The 13240-nt window shown below is 44.4% G+C and overlaps 1 protein-coding gene across 1 annotated transcript in view; it reads right to left on the bottom strand.

The window, feature by feature from the left end:
- The window catches only part of RALGPS1 (Ral GEF with PH domain and SH3 binding motif 1), a 203037-nt gene that overhangs the window by 140333 nt on the left and 49464 nt on the right, over positions 1-13240 (bottom strand). The window contains exon 7 of the mRNA XM_025194588.1: positions 11175-11267. Coding sequence (XP_025050373.1) covers positions 11175-11267 — 93 coding nt within the window. The remainder of the gene's footprint in view (positions 1-11174; positions 11268-13240) is intronic.

The following is a 13240-nucleotide window of genomic DNA, read 5'->3' as shown; positions in this document are numbered from 1 at the left end:
GGGGGGCGGGAAGGGAAAGGGAGGGGGAAGATGGAGGGGCAGGCCACAACGAAAGAAGGTTAGCATTCACAGATTTTTGGTAGCTTCTACTGCTTCCATTTGTATTTAATGCATCAGGTTTCCAGTTTCACTGCACTATCAGGGAGTTGTTTGACCACCTGTTTTATACAATAAATCAATGACTTGTTCTAAATCCTAAGGCTCCTTAAGTGGTCAAGTCCTCTTGCGTAGCTGAGCCAGCTGCTGCACTCTTTGTGGAGTGTTAAAGATAATGCTCGCTTTGCTTTTGAGTTTAAGTGTTAGCATTTTTAGTCTACCCTGCTTCCTGCATTTTTTAATGAAGAGCAAGACGTCCCGTTTCCTTTGAGTATTTTCTGGAGTTGCAGTATTTCAGAGAAACTCAAAGACAGGTGAAAAGTAGTTCATTTCTTGGGGATAATGGGGCAAGCTGTAAAATTACTATACAAGTTAAACAGTTCAACTGTGGGCGACTACCTGACTTGTTCAGCATTCTGGAACAATGCAAGTCTGCTTCTGTCAGTGTCCATCTTTCAGAAAATACACACAATGGATCTGTAGATGATTTTATAGGAAGCTGTGCAATTTAAAAGATCTTTCTACAGATCCATTTTGCGATGCTTTCATCTTCTTTTCTTCCTCTTTACTCTTTTCAAGGGATGCAATTGGTCCGTCCCTTCCATTATTTTATGCTAGCTTGAACGTTGAATCTTACACTGAGAACCCTGATTCGTGACTTCAGCCTCTTGTACTGAAAGTTTCTCTTTAATAGAGAAACTTCCCAAAGCCGGTAATGCCTAGCCCTCCTTGCATTACTAAATAATTGGGCAAAACCCTCTCACACACGCACACCTTATGAAGTATGCACCTTAGATCAATGGAGTCTGCATGCATTGCCTGATGCACTTACAAAGCACATACTGAGCAAGGCAGGGCTCTTTCACTTGATTCAATATACATTAAAAACAGTGTTTAAAATTCACTGCTGGAAGCAGAATGAATAAGGCAGGTCTGTGCGGAAACCTTTTCTAACTGAATGCATTCTATAAAAGCTACTGATTCAATCAAATTAAAAGTGATGCTTGTCAGAACACCCAAGGGCGGGAGCCTTTGGGCTTTCCACGTAAGTGCTTCAGCACGAGAAATTATTTTTCAAGTTTAGGTGCATTTCTTTTTGGAATCTGCTCTTCACATGAGAATTACCTGGACTAATTAACTTGAAATCTATTTTCAATTGAGTTTTGTTACCAGCAGCATCCGGAGCCAGGGCAGCAAGCAGGCTATAGCCCCAGCTGGCCCTGGCTGCCAGTGGCCTACCTACCTGCAGTCAGCCAGTCACCTGCGTGGGCGCGATGGCCTGCTCGTAAGCAGTAGCTCCCTTCAAGCCCAACCTGCTACTCAGCAGGACAGATGCATCTGTCTAGCCTTGGGCTTCTGGCTCCCAGTTCCTGCCTGCAGCCTTCTACCTCCTAACTTTCGGGTTCTCATCTGCTGGCTCCTTGTTCCAGTTGGGATCCCTGTTTTCTGAGTGTCAGCTCCTTACTCCCAACTCCTACCCAGACCCCTCCTCCTGGATTGTTAGCTCCTAGTCCTGGTTCACAATTCCCAGGTCACGATGCCGGTCTGGATCCCAGCTTCTAGCTTCTGACACCCTGGCTCGCTATTCTCTTGTGTCAAGCCCCAAAATGCCAACATCCTGATCGTTCTCTGATAAACAGAAGAGAAGAGCAAGTTTCAGCCCCATGAGTAGTGCAAGGCAGGTCTGCAGGCTCAATCCCAAAACTGGGGTCGGTCAACGGGCCAGATGCAATGTGGGGTTCGTCTATGGGTGTAATCCAAATACCGGCGCAACCCTGCATGCTGGATGCAGCTGTGGCCTGGTTCCTTGGGCCAGATGCAGCCATGGCTTGATCCCGCAGGCTGACCCAGCCCCCCAGGGGCCAGATGCGGCTGTGGTGTGACCTGCATGCCAGCATGATCCAGCACGTGGGGCCGTGTCATCCAGCCTGTGGAGCTCTCCACAGGCCAGGGAATTTGATGATCAGGGAGCTGTGGCAATTAATGCTGCCACTGCTCCCCTGCCCAAAGTTTCCAGACATATGGGGAGCACTGTGGGCTGGATGACACGGGCCCATAGGCTGAAGGTTGAGCACCACTGTCTTAGAATAAATGCACACAACTGTTGAGGGAGCACTAAGAGTCTGGCTTCTAGCTAGGTATCCGAGGACTCTAAACAGAGCCACTAGAGACTGGACCATACAGCATATGGTTAAGAAAAAGGGAGAAGGAGCAATGAAAATGCATAATTGGTGAACTCGCAAGAACAGCCACATGTTGCACTCTTGCAAACACAGCACCGGTGGGCAAGCACAGGGCATGTACAGATTATATCTGTATCTAGAGTTGCATTTCACAGAGAGCTAGAAAGGCTGGGACAAAAGCTTTGTCCTGCTAAACTAGGCACCTCTTGAGATCAGCTGCCCTGAACTCAGCAACAACCGAAGTAGCAGCCAACCAGCCACTATTACTTACTGTCAATGGAAATGTACTGATGGCTGGGAAACCGATATACATAAACAAGACTGTAGTGGATCCTGACCCATCAGCAATTGCACGAGTTAAAACGATTCAAGTCCACGACCCTTTGTGTGTCATCTTTATCTCCCAAACAGACAGCTGTAAAGAGTCTTCTATTGGGTTTGATCCCAAACCCTGTAAAATAGTTTCATAGTTCCAGTGAGAGGATTCTGACCATAAGCAGAAGGAATATAACTTAAAACATTCAAAGCCAGAAAGCCACAAAGAGCTTTAAAACTTTTGTTAGAAGTAAAATGACCTTTATGAAACAATGCTGTCAAGCAACATCCCTAAAAAACAGAAGAATACAATACAGCAACAAACTCAACCCTGACTAAAATATAAAGAACAGAAGCAAAACTAGATGATAAGAGAAGAGTATTCAAATAAAAAAATGCTAAAATAAATAACTGCGTGCACAAATACAGATTGAGAAATGCCTGGCTAGGCTGCAGTACTGCAGAGAAGGACCCAGGGATTACAGTGGATGGCAAACTGAATATAAGCCAGCAGTGTGCTCTTGATACAAAAAAGCCAACAAACCCATCCTGGGTTGTGTCAACAGGAGTGGCCCTTGCCAATCCAGGGCAGTGATTCTTCCACTTCATTCAGCACTGGGGAGGCCTCACCTGGAGCACCATGTCCAGTTTTGGGCCCACACTTCAAGAAGTATGTGGACTGTTTGGAAAGAGCCCAGCACAGAACAACAGAAACGATTAGGGGCCGGGGAAGCCAGACTTATCAGGAAAGTCTGAAAGAACGAGGGTTATTTAGTTTGGAGAAGCAAAGACTGAGGGGGGATGTGATAACAGTGCTCAAATATGTGAAGGGTGATTACAGAAAGGATGCAGATGGGCTTTTTTCTGTGGATGTAGGGGACAGGACTGGGAACAGCAGCCTCAAGCTGCAGCCGTGGAAATTGAGGGTGGAGATCAGGAAGAACGTTCTGCCGACGAGGGTGGTCGAGGCCTGGAACAGGCGACCTGGAGTAATTGTAGTCTCCATCCTTGGACGTTCTCAGGAGCAGGGTGTGCAGACACTGGGCTGGGAAGGGGATGGTCCTGCTTTGAACAGGGGGCTGGACTAGATAGCCTTGCAAGGCCCCTTCCAGCCCTACTTTCCTGGAATAATTTGCAGGCAGCAATGCAAATGGTGAGGAAAAGTAAAAGGGAATGAGGTTTACCACCAGACTGTGGTTTCCTTGTGAACGCAGGAAGCAATTGCTGTCATTGGCATATAAACATCCTAATTTACAGGGCATCTAAGAGGAAGAAAAACTACTAGCTGGACATTGCCAAATTTGTATTGGCCAGGTACAGTTCAGGATGTGGTTAATTACTGCCACACCTGTGAGCTATGCCAAAGAATAGGAAAGGGGTATGAGATAAAAAGCAGGCTTAGTTCCTCTGCTTGATATACGATACATTTAATAGGGCACCCTAGGACCACTTTTTTAAGAGGATAAGCTATGACCATAGTGGTAATATTTCACGCTTCTGGAAGCAGAATGTATTTTAGCAGCAGAGCAAACTTCACCACTGCACATTATACTGTAACAACAAGAGACAAATTCACTTCTCAACTCTAATCACCCGAACTCTGGCCATGGAGTAATCAACTCAGTCACTGGCTTTAAAGGGGTTAAAACCATACAACAGAGGGGAGGGAAGAATGCGTTCCAAATTCTTAGTCACCTTGTGGGAGATGCGCACGGCAAGGTAGCGCAGAGTCTCCATGTGTCCAGTGAATGGGAACGAGTGAGTGGAAAGAATAAATGCAGTGTCAGTGATTAAAGGCAAGTGTGTAATTACAGGCAACCATCCTGAGACGGGGACAACTGCAACCCAAGCGTCAGCGCAGGCAGAAATTGCAGAAGTTAAACGTCTAAGTGAATAAAATAAGGCTGCTGGCCATTCCTGACCAGGACTCCCAGGGGACAGGAACTACAGCAGCAATACGACTGTTCCCTCAATTTAGCTCCTTGCACAACTTGTAGCAAGTCATGACAGGAGGAGTCCATGGGGACTGTATCACAAGCTTCCCATTTAGTTTCCTCCTGCTAATTCAGGTCGTTTTGCTTTAAGCAGCAAAATTCTCCTCCTTCTGGGTCCCATGTACCCGAGAGACCCATTACAAAGGTTGCCTGGCACTTCCCATGATCGGATCCTGTTTTCTATTGCGCAGAACTTTGCCTGAAGAACTCAATGAGTTGAATTTTTTCACGCTTGGGTGTCTGGCTTGGGCTGAATCTCTGTGGAAAATTTCAGTCAAATGAATGAATGTTTCCAAGAAACAAATAAGAAAAAATATGTTGTTTTGTCCATAGGAAAAATTATGGAAGCTACTCCTTTTATTTGAGCGGGATCCCCCTGCTTTAGAGCAGAGACTGAAATCTGGCAAGGGAGATGGCCTTTGAGTCAATGATGCGACTCCTGGGCATCTCCACCCACATGCCGTGTATTCAGGAGCCACCTGTCAGAGCACGACAGCCAGGGCCCTGTCCTCACCGAGCATTCGGGCTCCTCACAGCTCCTAGCACTGAACAGACTGTCCAGGAGCCACCCTGAGAGACATGCTGAGCCTGCTCCAGCCAGGGCTTACAGGTGCTCAGAGGAGCTACTGTGGCTGCTGCAATCCTGGCTTCAATCGTGAGAGCAAAAAGTCAGCCTTTTCTGTATTTCTTCCCTTTTTCAATGACTTCCACTACCCTGGCAGCACAGAAGAAGAGGTTGTTTGATCTGAATGCAGAGGACAAAGTGGGCCCAAGGGGGGAAAGAAGTAGACTAAACCAAAGAAGCCTGGGTCAGATGGGACTGGGCAGCAGGGGAGAAAACCCACTTGGAGTTGGAGGGGAGGATGCCCAGGACTAGCGCTGGGAGCCTGTGGGAGAGGGAGGCTGGGACTGGGTCAAAAACATAAGGAATAAACCAAACTATTTCAAAGGATGTGCTTCTAGGAGAAAAACAAAAACAAGCAAGAAACCCCACAACCCTCCTTTCCCCCTCGCCTTCAGCAGGTCAAAAACTGGCCAAATCAAATACAAAACATCTCAGAAAGCAAACCTCCAGGCAACAGAGGAGTGTGGGCAGTTCACTATTGCAAACTTGGGATTCCTCTCTATAGCAGCCAAATCCAAGATGCAGTACAGAGAAACAAGCTGGCAACTGCCTCACCGCTGTCTTTAACACAACACATGAGGCTGGAAGCTGAAGCCATCCTGTTTAAGGATGAAAGAGCCACAACACAACTAAGTAGACGTGCCAGGTCAGGCTAGCCAGAAACACCAGGTGACAGCAGCCATTTGATTGCAACACAACAACAACTATAAAAATCTGAGCGATTCTCAGATGCCTTGGGCTCCTTATGTCACAACTGCAAAAACGGGAAAAAACATGATCCCCAGGGACTATCTTCAACGTAAGGGTACGGAGCTCTTACAAAAGCCCTATTTTATCGCACAGCCAGTTCCTGGGGCAGGAGGCTGCGTGACAAAGTGCTCTGGCTGTGTGCACCGGGGACACTGCCCGTCCTGAAATGCCCCTCGCCAGCCTGAGAATGCAGGTGTCCCTGCACTCATCCTGCTACTGCCTGCTGTCCCCGCTGTATATCATCTCCAAAAGCCTCTCTCGTTGGTTCTACAGGTGGATAAAAGGACTGTTCAGAACCCAACATCTACTGTAATAAAGAGCATCTTCTCTGTGCATTAAATAATTGTGTTGATCACATTCCATAGTAAGTTATTAAATACAAATTAAAAGGTTAAGCAAAATAAGCAATGACTCATTTTAATTAAGGCACTTATTCACTGGACTCCAGATGTGAAGAAGATACTCTGCTTTATTGTGTAGAGAAGCATAAATCTACTCAGTTTAAGTCACGAGAATGGAATGTATCTGATGATCAAAATTCAAATCAGATGAGCCTCTGAAGCAATGTAAAGCGAGTCAACCAGCCATTATCAAACTGGTCTGACTATCCCATGCGCTGTTTTGTCCGATTCATTTTTAGCCTTTACCGGTACAAAACAAAGAAATTCAGTAGCTTTTAAAGGAATGCCACAAGGAAAGCATGGGGTCACATTTGGGTACTCGGGGCCTGCAAGGGAAAACTCCCCCCCAACAAAAATGACATTTCTCAGGCCACAATTCTGCAAATACTTACACAATGTGGTTAACATTAAGCACATGCACAATCCCACTGGGGCCTTCTCCTGCAACAGTTTAGTTTTAAATACAAAGAAACTGGGATGGAGAAGAATGGATTTATGAGAATTATTTGTGTTTCTACACGCATGCAGAGCTGACAACAGGGAACCTGTGGGCACTCCTGGCTAAGTACCCAGAATGAGGGTGTGGTACTTAGCAAGCACACTCATGTACATCCTTAGAGTCATAGAGAAGTGGGGCTGGAAGGGACCTCCAGAGGTCACATCTAGTCCAACCCCTGCCTGCAGCAGGGTCAGCCCTGTCCAAACCATCCCAGACAAGCATAATCTAAACTTTACATAAAGCTACTGTCAACCCTGGCACAACACAGACCTAGCACCCAAACTTCCCACAGGTAAAGCAGAGGGACCACGGCAGCCAATGTCCCGCTTCTATACAATGTCGTCAATATATGCTCAAGAGGTCCCAGGTAGAGGGCCATGCCCCCTGCTACAGAGGAAGGCAAACCCCCCTCCCACCCCCACCAATCTCACCATGGGATAAAATTCCTTCCTGACCCCAAATATAGTGTTGGTCTGACCCCGAGCAGAGGGGCAAGACCCTCTAGCCAGGAGCCTCTGGCTTTTGTCCCACCAGGAGCATTGGCACAGCCTTACTATTCACAGTCTGAGAACTGAGCCCAGTCAGAGCGTGGGGGGATACAGACACTTATCATTACAGACATTACAGAGAGCTCCAGCAGCCATGGAGGAGGAACAGCAACATGCGACTAGAACTGCTGCTGCTGGGCTCAGCCCAAAACCTGCAACGTCCTGGCTGCAGGCAAGATGCAGCTACAGCAGCTACAATGCAGAAGAGCCCTCCCCTCAGTCAGAACAGTGCATATGGGTCGACAAGCAGGTATTTTATTAAAAGACTTAAGAAAAGAATATAGAAATTGCTAGAATGGAGTAAAGGATGGAATCCAGAATCCTGTCTTTGAAGAGACGACAAATGTCAGAGAAATAAATAAATCTCCCATACTGAGCTTAATTTTGCAGTTTCCTATAGCAGGGGAAAAGTTCTTCTCATCTTTATCTGACTGCAGCCTTATGCCACAGTACAAGGCTAAAGCCCCCTACCATATTACCTTAGCTACTTTATGTGCAGGTGCTATTTCAGCGCCAGTACCTGCTTGGCATGGATGGGCGCTCATGCTTACAAAGAGCCCTGCTGAAGCCTCCTTGCAGGCACACGTTTTGCACAAGTGAACCCAAGTTGCAGGTTCAGGACAGAAGTCTAATGTCAACATCTCGTGCTCCTTATTAAACTATCTGCCTCAATAATAGCAGCCTGGAGTCCAAGAGAATATTTATTTTTAAATGTAATGAAGTAACACTAGATAAAGTACTAATGAAAGTATAAGCAAGGACATCTGAGGAGCCTTCTCTATTATGGGCTGTTCTCTATAAATATCTATCCAGTTTTTTCCCCTTACTCTCTTGTTTTCTACTCCCTTACTCTAAACATTAGTTTGCATTGCTAGTGAAAATTTATTATTTGAATGAAAAACCCCAAAAGGTTTTCAGCAGCAAACAATCATCAACCACTTTCACAGTCCATTTGCTCTTCACTCACTGTGTTAAACTAGAGGCATTACTGAAAACCCTGCTGAATACACTCTATTAAACAGGAGATGAAAACACTAGCTAAATATAATGCAAGACCTGAATACCTACAATATGTGAGTAACCTACCTCATTTCATAAACCCAGTTGAAATGTTCATGCTTTGGCAGTGGTGACAAACTCCCTTATTCACCCTCCAGAAGGCAAGCTAGTGGCATGAGAAGCTGCAGAAATGACATATTCCCTAATCTGGGTGGAGTAGTGGATACACTGGAGGGCTGGGCTAGGATTCAGCGAAACCTCAACAAATTGGAGGACCGGACCAAAAGAAATCTCACGAGGTTCAACAGGGACAAGTGCAAAGTCCTGCAACCAGGATGGAGCAATCCCATGCACTGGTGCAGGCTGCGGGTGGGCAGCAGCTCTGCAGAAAAGGACCTGGGGGTGAGAGGGGACAAGAAGCTGGATAGAAGCCAACAGCATGCCCTTGGTGCCACAAAGGCTAATGGCATCCTGGGCTGCATGAGTAGAAGCGTAGCCAGCAGATCAAGGGAAGTGATTGTTCCCCTCTACTTAGCACTGGTGAGGCCACTGTTCTCAGTGGTGGCAGATGACAGAACAAGGAGCAATGGTCTCCAATTCAGCAAGGGAAGTTTAGTTTTTCCTAATACTTAACCACTCTCACCAAGAGGGTAGTAAAGCACTGGAACAGGCTACCAAAGAAGGCACGGACTCTCCATCCTAAGTGGTTTTTTAAAACCAGGCTAGACAAAGCCTTAGCTGAGATGATATAGTGGGATGGTCCTGCTTTGAGCGGGGGGTTGGGTTAGATGCCCTCCTGAGCTCCCTTCCAGCCCTCGTTTTCTATTATTCCATCCTGTGACTGGTGGTCAAAACAGACACCAGGAGCAGAACCTCGGTGATGTACGGGAACCTGCCATAAAACAAAGCAGAATCAATGTCTCCAGTATTTCTTTATTTTCTCATATTAGAAGTATCACATGGTGCAGCTATTAGGAGGCATCAGCCTCTCATACCATGATCTGCTAAAATGATTTATTAATTAAAGTTTCTTTAGAAGTCTGCATGACATAAGATTTTGTCTAGTTTTTAGCAGGCCATCTCACTCTCCTTCCCCCCCATGACATTTTTAGCACAATGACAGTTAAGATGATTTAGTAGCGTCTTGACACCTATTAATCAAACTGCCAAATCATCTTGCAATTTGTAGAAAATCTGTGTGGAAACTAAGGTATCATTTATCCAAGGCAAGTTAAAAAAATGTCCCCCAAAACAGGTTCATTTTAAGCTTTCAGCATTATATATTATCAAAAGGGGATCAAAAAAACATTCTTTTATCTCCTTAGCCAAGGATGGTTTTTTTGCCTATTCTTTAAATACGCGATCTCTTCTGGAGTATTTCCACAGCTAATGCAAAAAAAATGACAAGAGGAAGAAGCAGATAAAGATACTGATTCTCTTCCCTCTTGAGCCTAATGTTTCAATAAGGTCACGCTCCCATTTCTTTTATGCCCAGAAAATTGTGTCTGGTTCCAAGACGGGAAGAAAAGAAAAACATACATCCCTTTTGGAGCTGTGAGCAATTCCAAGTACGCTATTTCCAACAGATTGTTGTATTCAAGGAGTCTATTCAGGGACTACTTAAACGTATGATCTTTGGTGCTAAGTGATTTCAATACATCAGTTACGCATCTGCATACTTACAGCTTTAATTATCCACCTGCTAAGTGTGTCTAAGCTTCCAGGGGAAAAAATGCTGTTTACATAATAAGTCCCATTTTCTAAGTAAAGCAGCTGAATTTTCGTAATAGGCCATTTCCTGGTCTTGCTAAATGTTTAGGGTGTTCTTTACCCTTCTGAACGCTGGCCATGTCAAACAGCCAGTTTAAAATGATTTGACACATCTGCACACTAGTACAAACAGCATTTTTGCAAATACTTATACAAACTCTGTAAGTACTTTTGCAACTGAGTAAACGGTCTCTGAAAAAGATGGCAGAAATATGGACACATACCACAGTTGCTTACATCCAAGTCTTGGTGCAAGTCCTGTGTGTATGCACAAGATGGATGGCACTGGGTGAGAAGTAGATTTTTAAAGCTTTTCAGACCCAGAAACTTTTTGGCTGTCATGTATATTTTTTCTACATACACCAAAAGGCAGAACTGGAAGTAAAAGTCTCCTTACTTAAAGAAGGTCTAATGCTTAGAGCTATTAACTTGGACATAGTTGTTTGGAGCAAGCTTTCAAAACTTTTATGTCAAAATTGTGTTTGACATGCAGAGAAAACTATCACCACTGCTCGCCTGAAAAACAGCTTAACGGGATTAGTGTTTGTACTGCAGTAATATCTAGCTGGCTTAACCAAGAATAAGGGCCATACTATTTTAGGTGGTGTTCAAGCACACAGTAGAGACAGTCCTTGCCTCAAAGAGCTTGTAATCTGTCATTACAACTAGTGAATACGACTAACACATTAGGTAAAGAAAGTAAAGCAAGTAAATGAAGATCACAATGAAATTAAAATATGCAATTCAGAAATTGTAGAATAATATACATTTCTCATTCAGGAACCAGACGGTTTTAGATTTGCAGCTATTTAGACTCCAACTTTATAATGAACACTAACATTACTTCTGAACCCATGATGAACATGGCAAAGCCTTGAAGGTAAATCACTTCCCTTTAGCCTGCTTCAACTCAAATGAAGTACAAAAAAGGCTCAGACTGTTTGAATCGTGCAACAGAAAGGAGAAGATCTGAAATAACGGGAGGTTAACTTACAGCCCAGGTTTTTGTCAGCCTGAAAATAGGTGCACTTTGTAACGCGGATACCACAGACATGAGGGAGTGAAGGTTGTTCAGTTCTAGAAGTTTCTGGGAGGGGAAAAAAGAGACAATGAAGTGGGATGTTATTTTTTACGCCGAGATGAAAAATTAATTCACACTCTCACAGCGATCTACAGGCATCGCATTAAATAGACTGCAATTACAGGTGTCATTTTTAAAAATGAAAGCAAACATCACTCAGGGGGTCTCTAATTTGTGAAAATCTATTAGAAATGGGGTAAAATGTTGATCTTTAAAGTATTTGCAAGTTTTCCATGTTTACCCCTCAGTCTCTGCAAAATGCATTATGGTCAAATTACAGTTTGGTGCACTGTTTTGTAAGGTTGTCGCCCTTTCAGGAGTAAAAAAAAAGACTAATTTTTCAATGCAATTCTGGCATTTCCCTTGAAAACAAGTTCCAATAATGTGGTAACGTAGTTTTAGAAAGAACATGTTTAATTGGGACACAGGTATCAACTTGCGTCTCCAGTGGTTACAAATGATATTCAATGACCAAGCTAAAAGTAATAGGATGACACTATTTTTTTAAATGCCGTTATTACTTAAAAAAAAATACTGTAAGAGACAATAACGCCTCCCTTCCTGATGTTTTAAAATTCAGCCTGTGTTTGCAGTCGGTCACACATTACTTGCTTTAAGTCACCTTCCAAGTGAGGACACATGGAAACAAACCCCTCTTAAATCAACACGTCTCCTGCAACGCGGTACCAGAAACAAAGAAAAAGAAGAAATATTTTGACAACATAATTGTAAAAAGACTTTAAATGAGGCCATGTACTCCTTACTTCCAGCATTACTTATGAACTGCAGAGCTTTAAAAAAAGCATGAGAAACCTAGGTAGCACACACTTGTTTCTACAGGACAGATCTCCGACAGCTCCTTGACACGAGCTCTTAACACACGCAAACAGAGAACGCTGGCACGATGCTAAAGCCTGTGGGTCATCACGAGCTTAAAAGTTAATACTCTGCTCTCGCACTACGGAAAGCCAATATTTTGCTTCTGCTCCCTCAATCCCAGAACCAGGAAATATAGTGGCCACGATGAGGGCGACTCTTGGGAGCTCTCGTAAGCGGAGCACGTGGACAGCTCTTTGGGAAGTTAGCACGTTTTGTAGAAGGGCTTTTGAAAAGAGACTGGCCAGTCGGCTGCCTAGATTTGGTCAACGCACCAGTTAAAACATGACTCGCATTCTGCGGTCTCAAGGACAAAAGGGCGTACGTGCTCGGTGGCCAGGACGATCCAGAGTTCTGTCCAAAAAGAATAAATAAATAAAAATCAAACCTCTCCAAGCCCTTCTACAGGTGGGCTGGCTCTCCCCAGCTGCAGGGAAATACACAACCGGGGGGAAACTACACGGGACAAAAGCGCGTGCCCACATGTGTGCGCAGCCAGGTCTCTTGCTTATAAGCACAAAACGTTTTAAGGCCAACGGGCATCATCTTCATCACAGAACAGCTCCTTCCATTACTTCTCACTAGTATTTTATTTCATACTCAGTCTAGAGAGTGCACGTGGTATGTATGTTTTGGAGATATAAAAACCGCATTGAAATGCCTTAGCTTTTACTCCACTTCCAATCCTCTATTCACCCCTAGTCTTGCATGTAAAAAATCGTATTCAGGATCTGGCTCTTTCAAAGCTCCATCTTCTTTCTACCCCTTTTGACATGCCTCAACTTAATGCATCTTCATCCCACAGATGTGCTGACAAACAATAAAATCAGGCTCATACAGCAGATCCTGAAATATTTATTGGGATATACAGTGACATCTGTGGGAACTGTGCATGCCTCTCTTTCACATGGGTTTGGGATGCCACAGTGCACTCCACAGAATGACAGATGTTCCTGAGTCTCACATTTTACCTTATAAATTATAAGAGGTTCCAATACCTTCCAGCAGGAAAAAGAATGATATTTAAAAAAAACTATATACAGTAGGATTTGTAAGAAAAAAGTATTAAAATCACACCAACATAACTGCTCAAAGTCTGCTAC

The sequence above is a fragment of the Alligator sinensis genome, unplaced genomic scaffold (assembly GCF_000455745.1).
Source record: "Alligator sinensis unplaced genomic scaffold, ASM45574v1 scaffold611_2, whole genome shotgun sequence".
NCBI classification, from domain to species: Eukaryota; Metazoa; Chordata; order Crocodylia; family Alligatoridae; genus Alligator; species Alligator sinensis.
The sequence above is the reverse complement of the archived record's forward strand: the minus strand, read 5'-3'. Positions and strand labels throughout refer to the sequence as shown.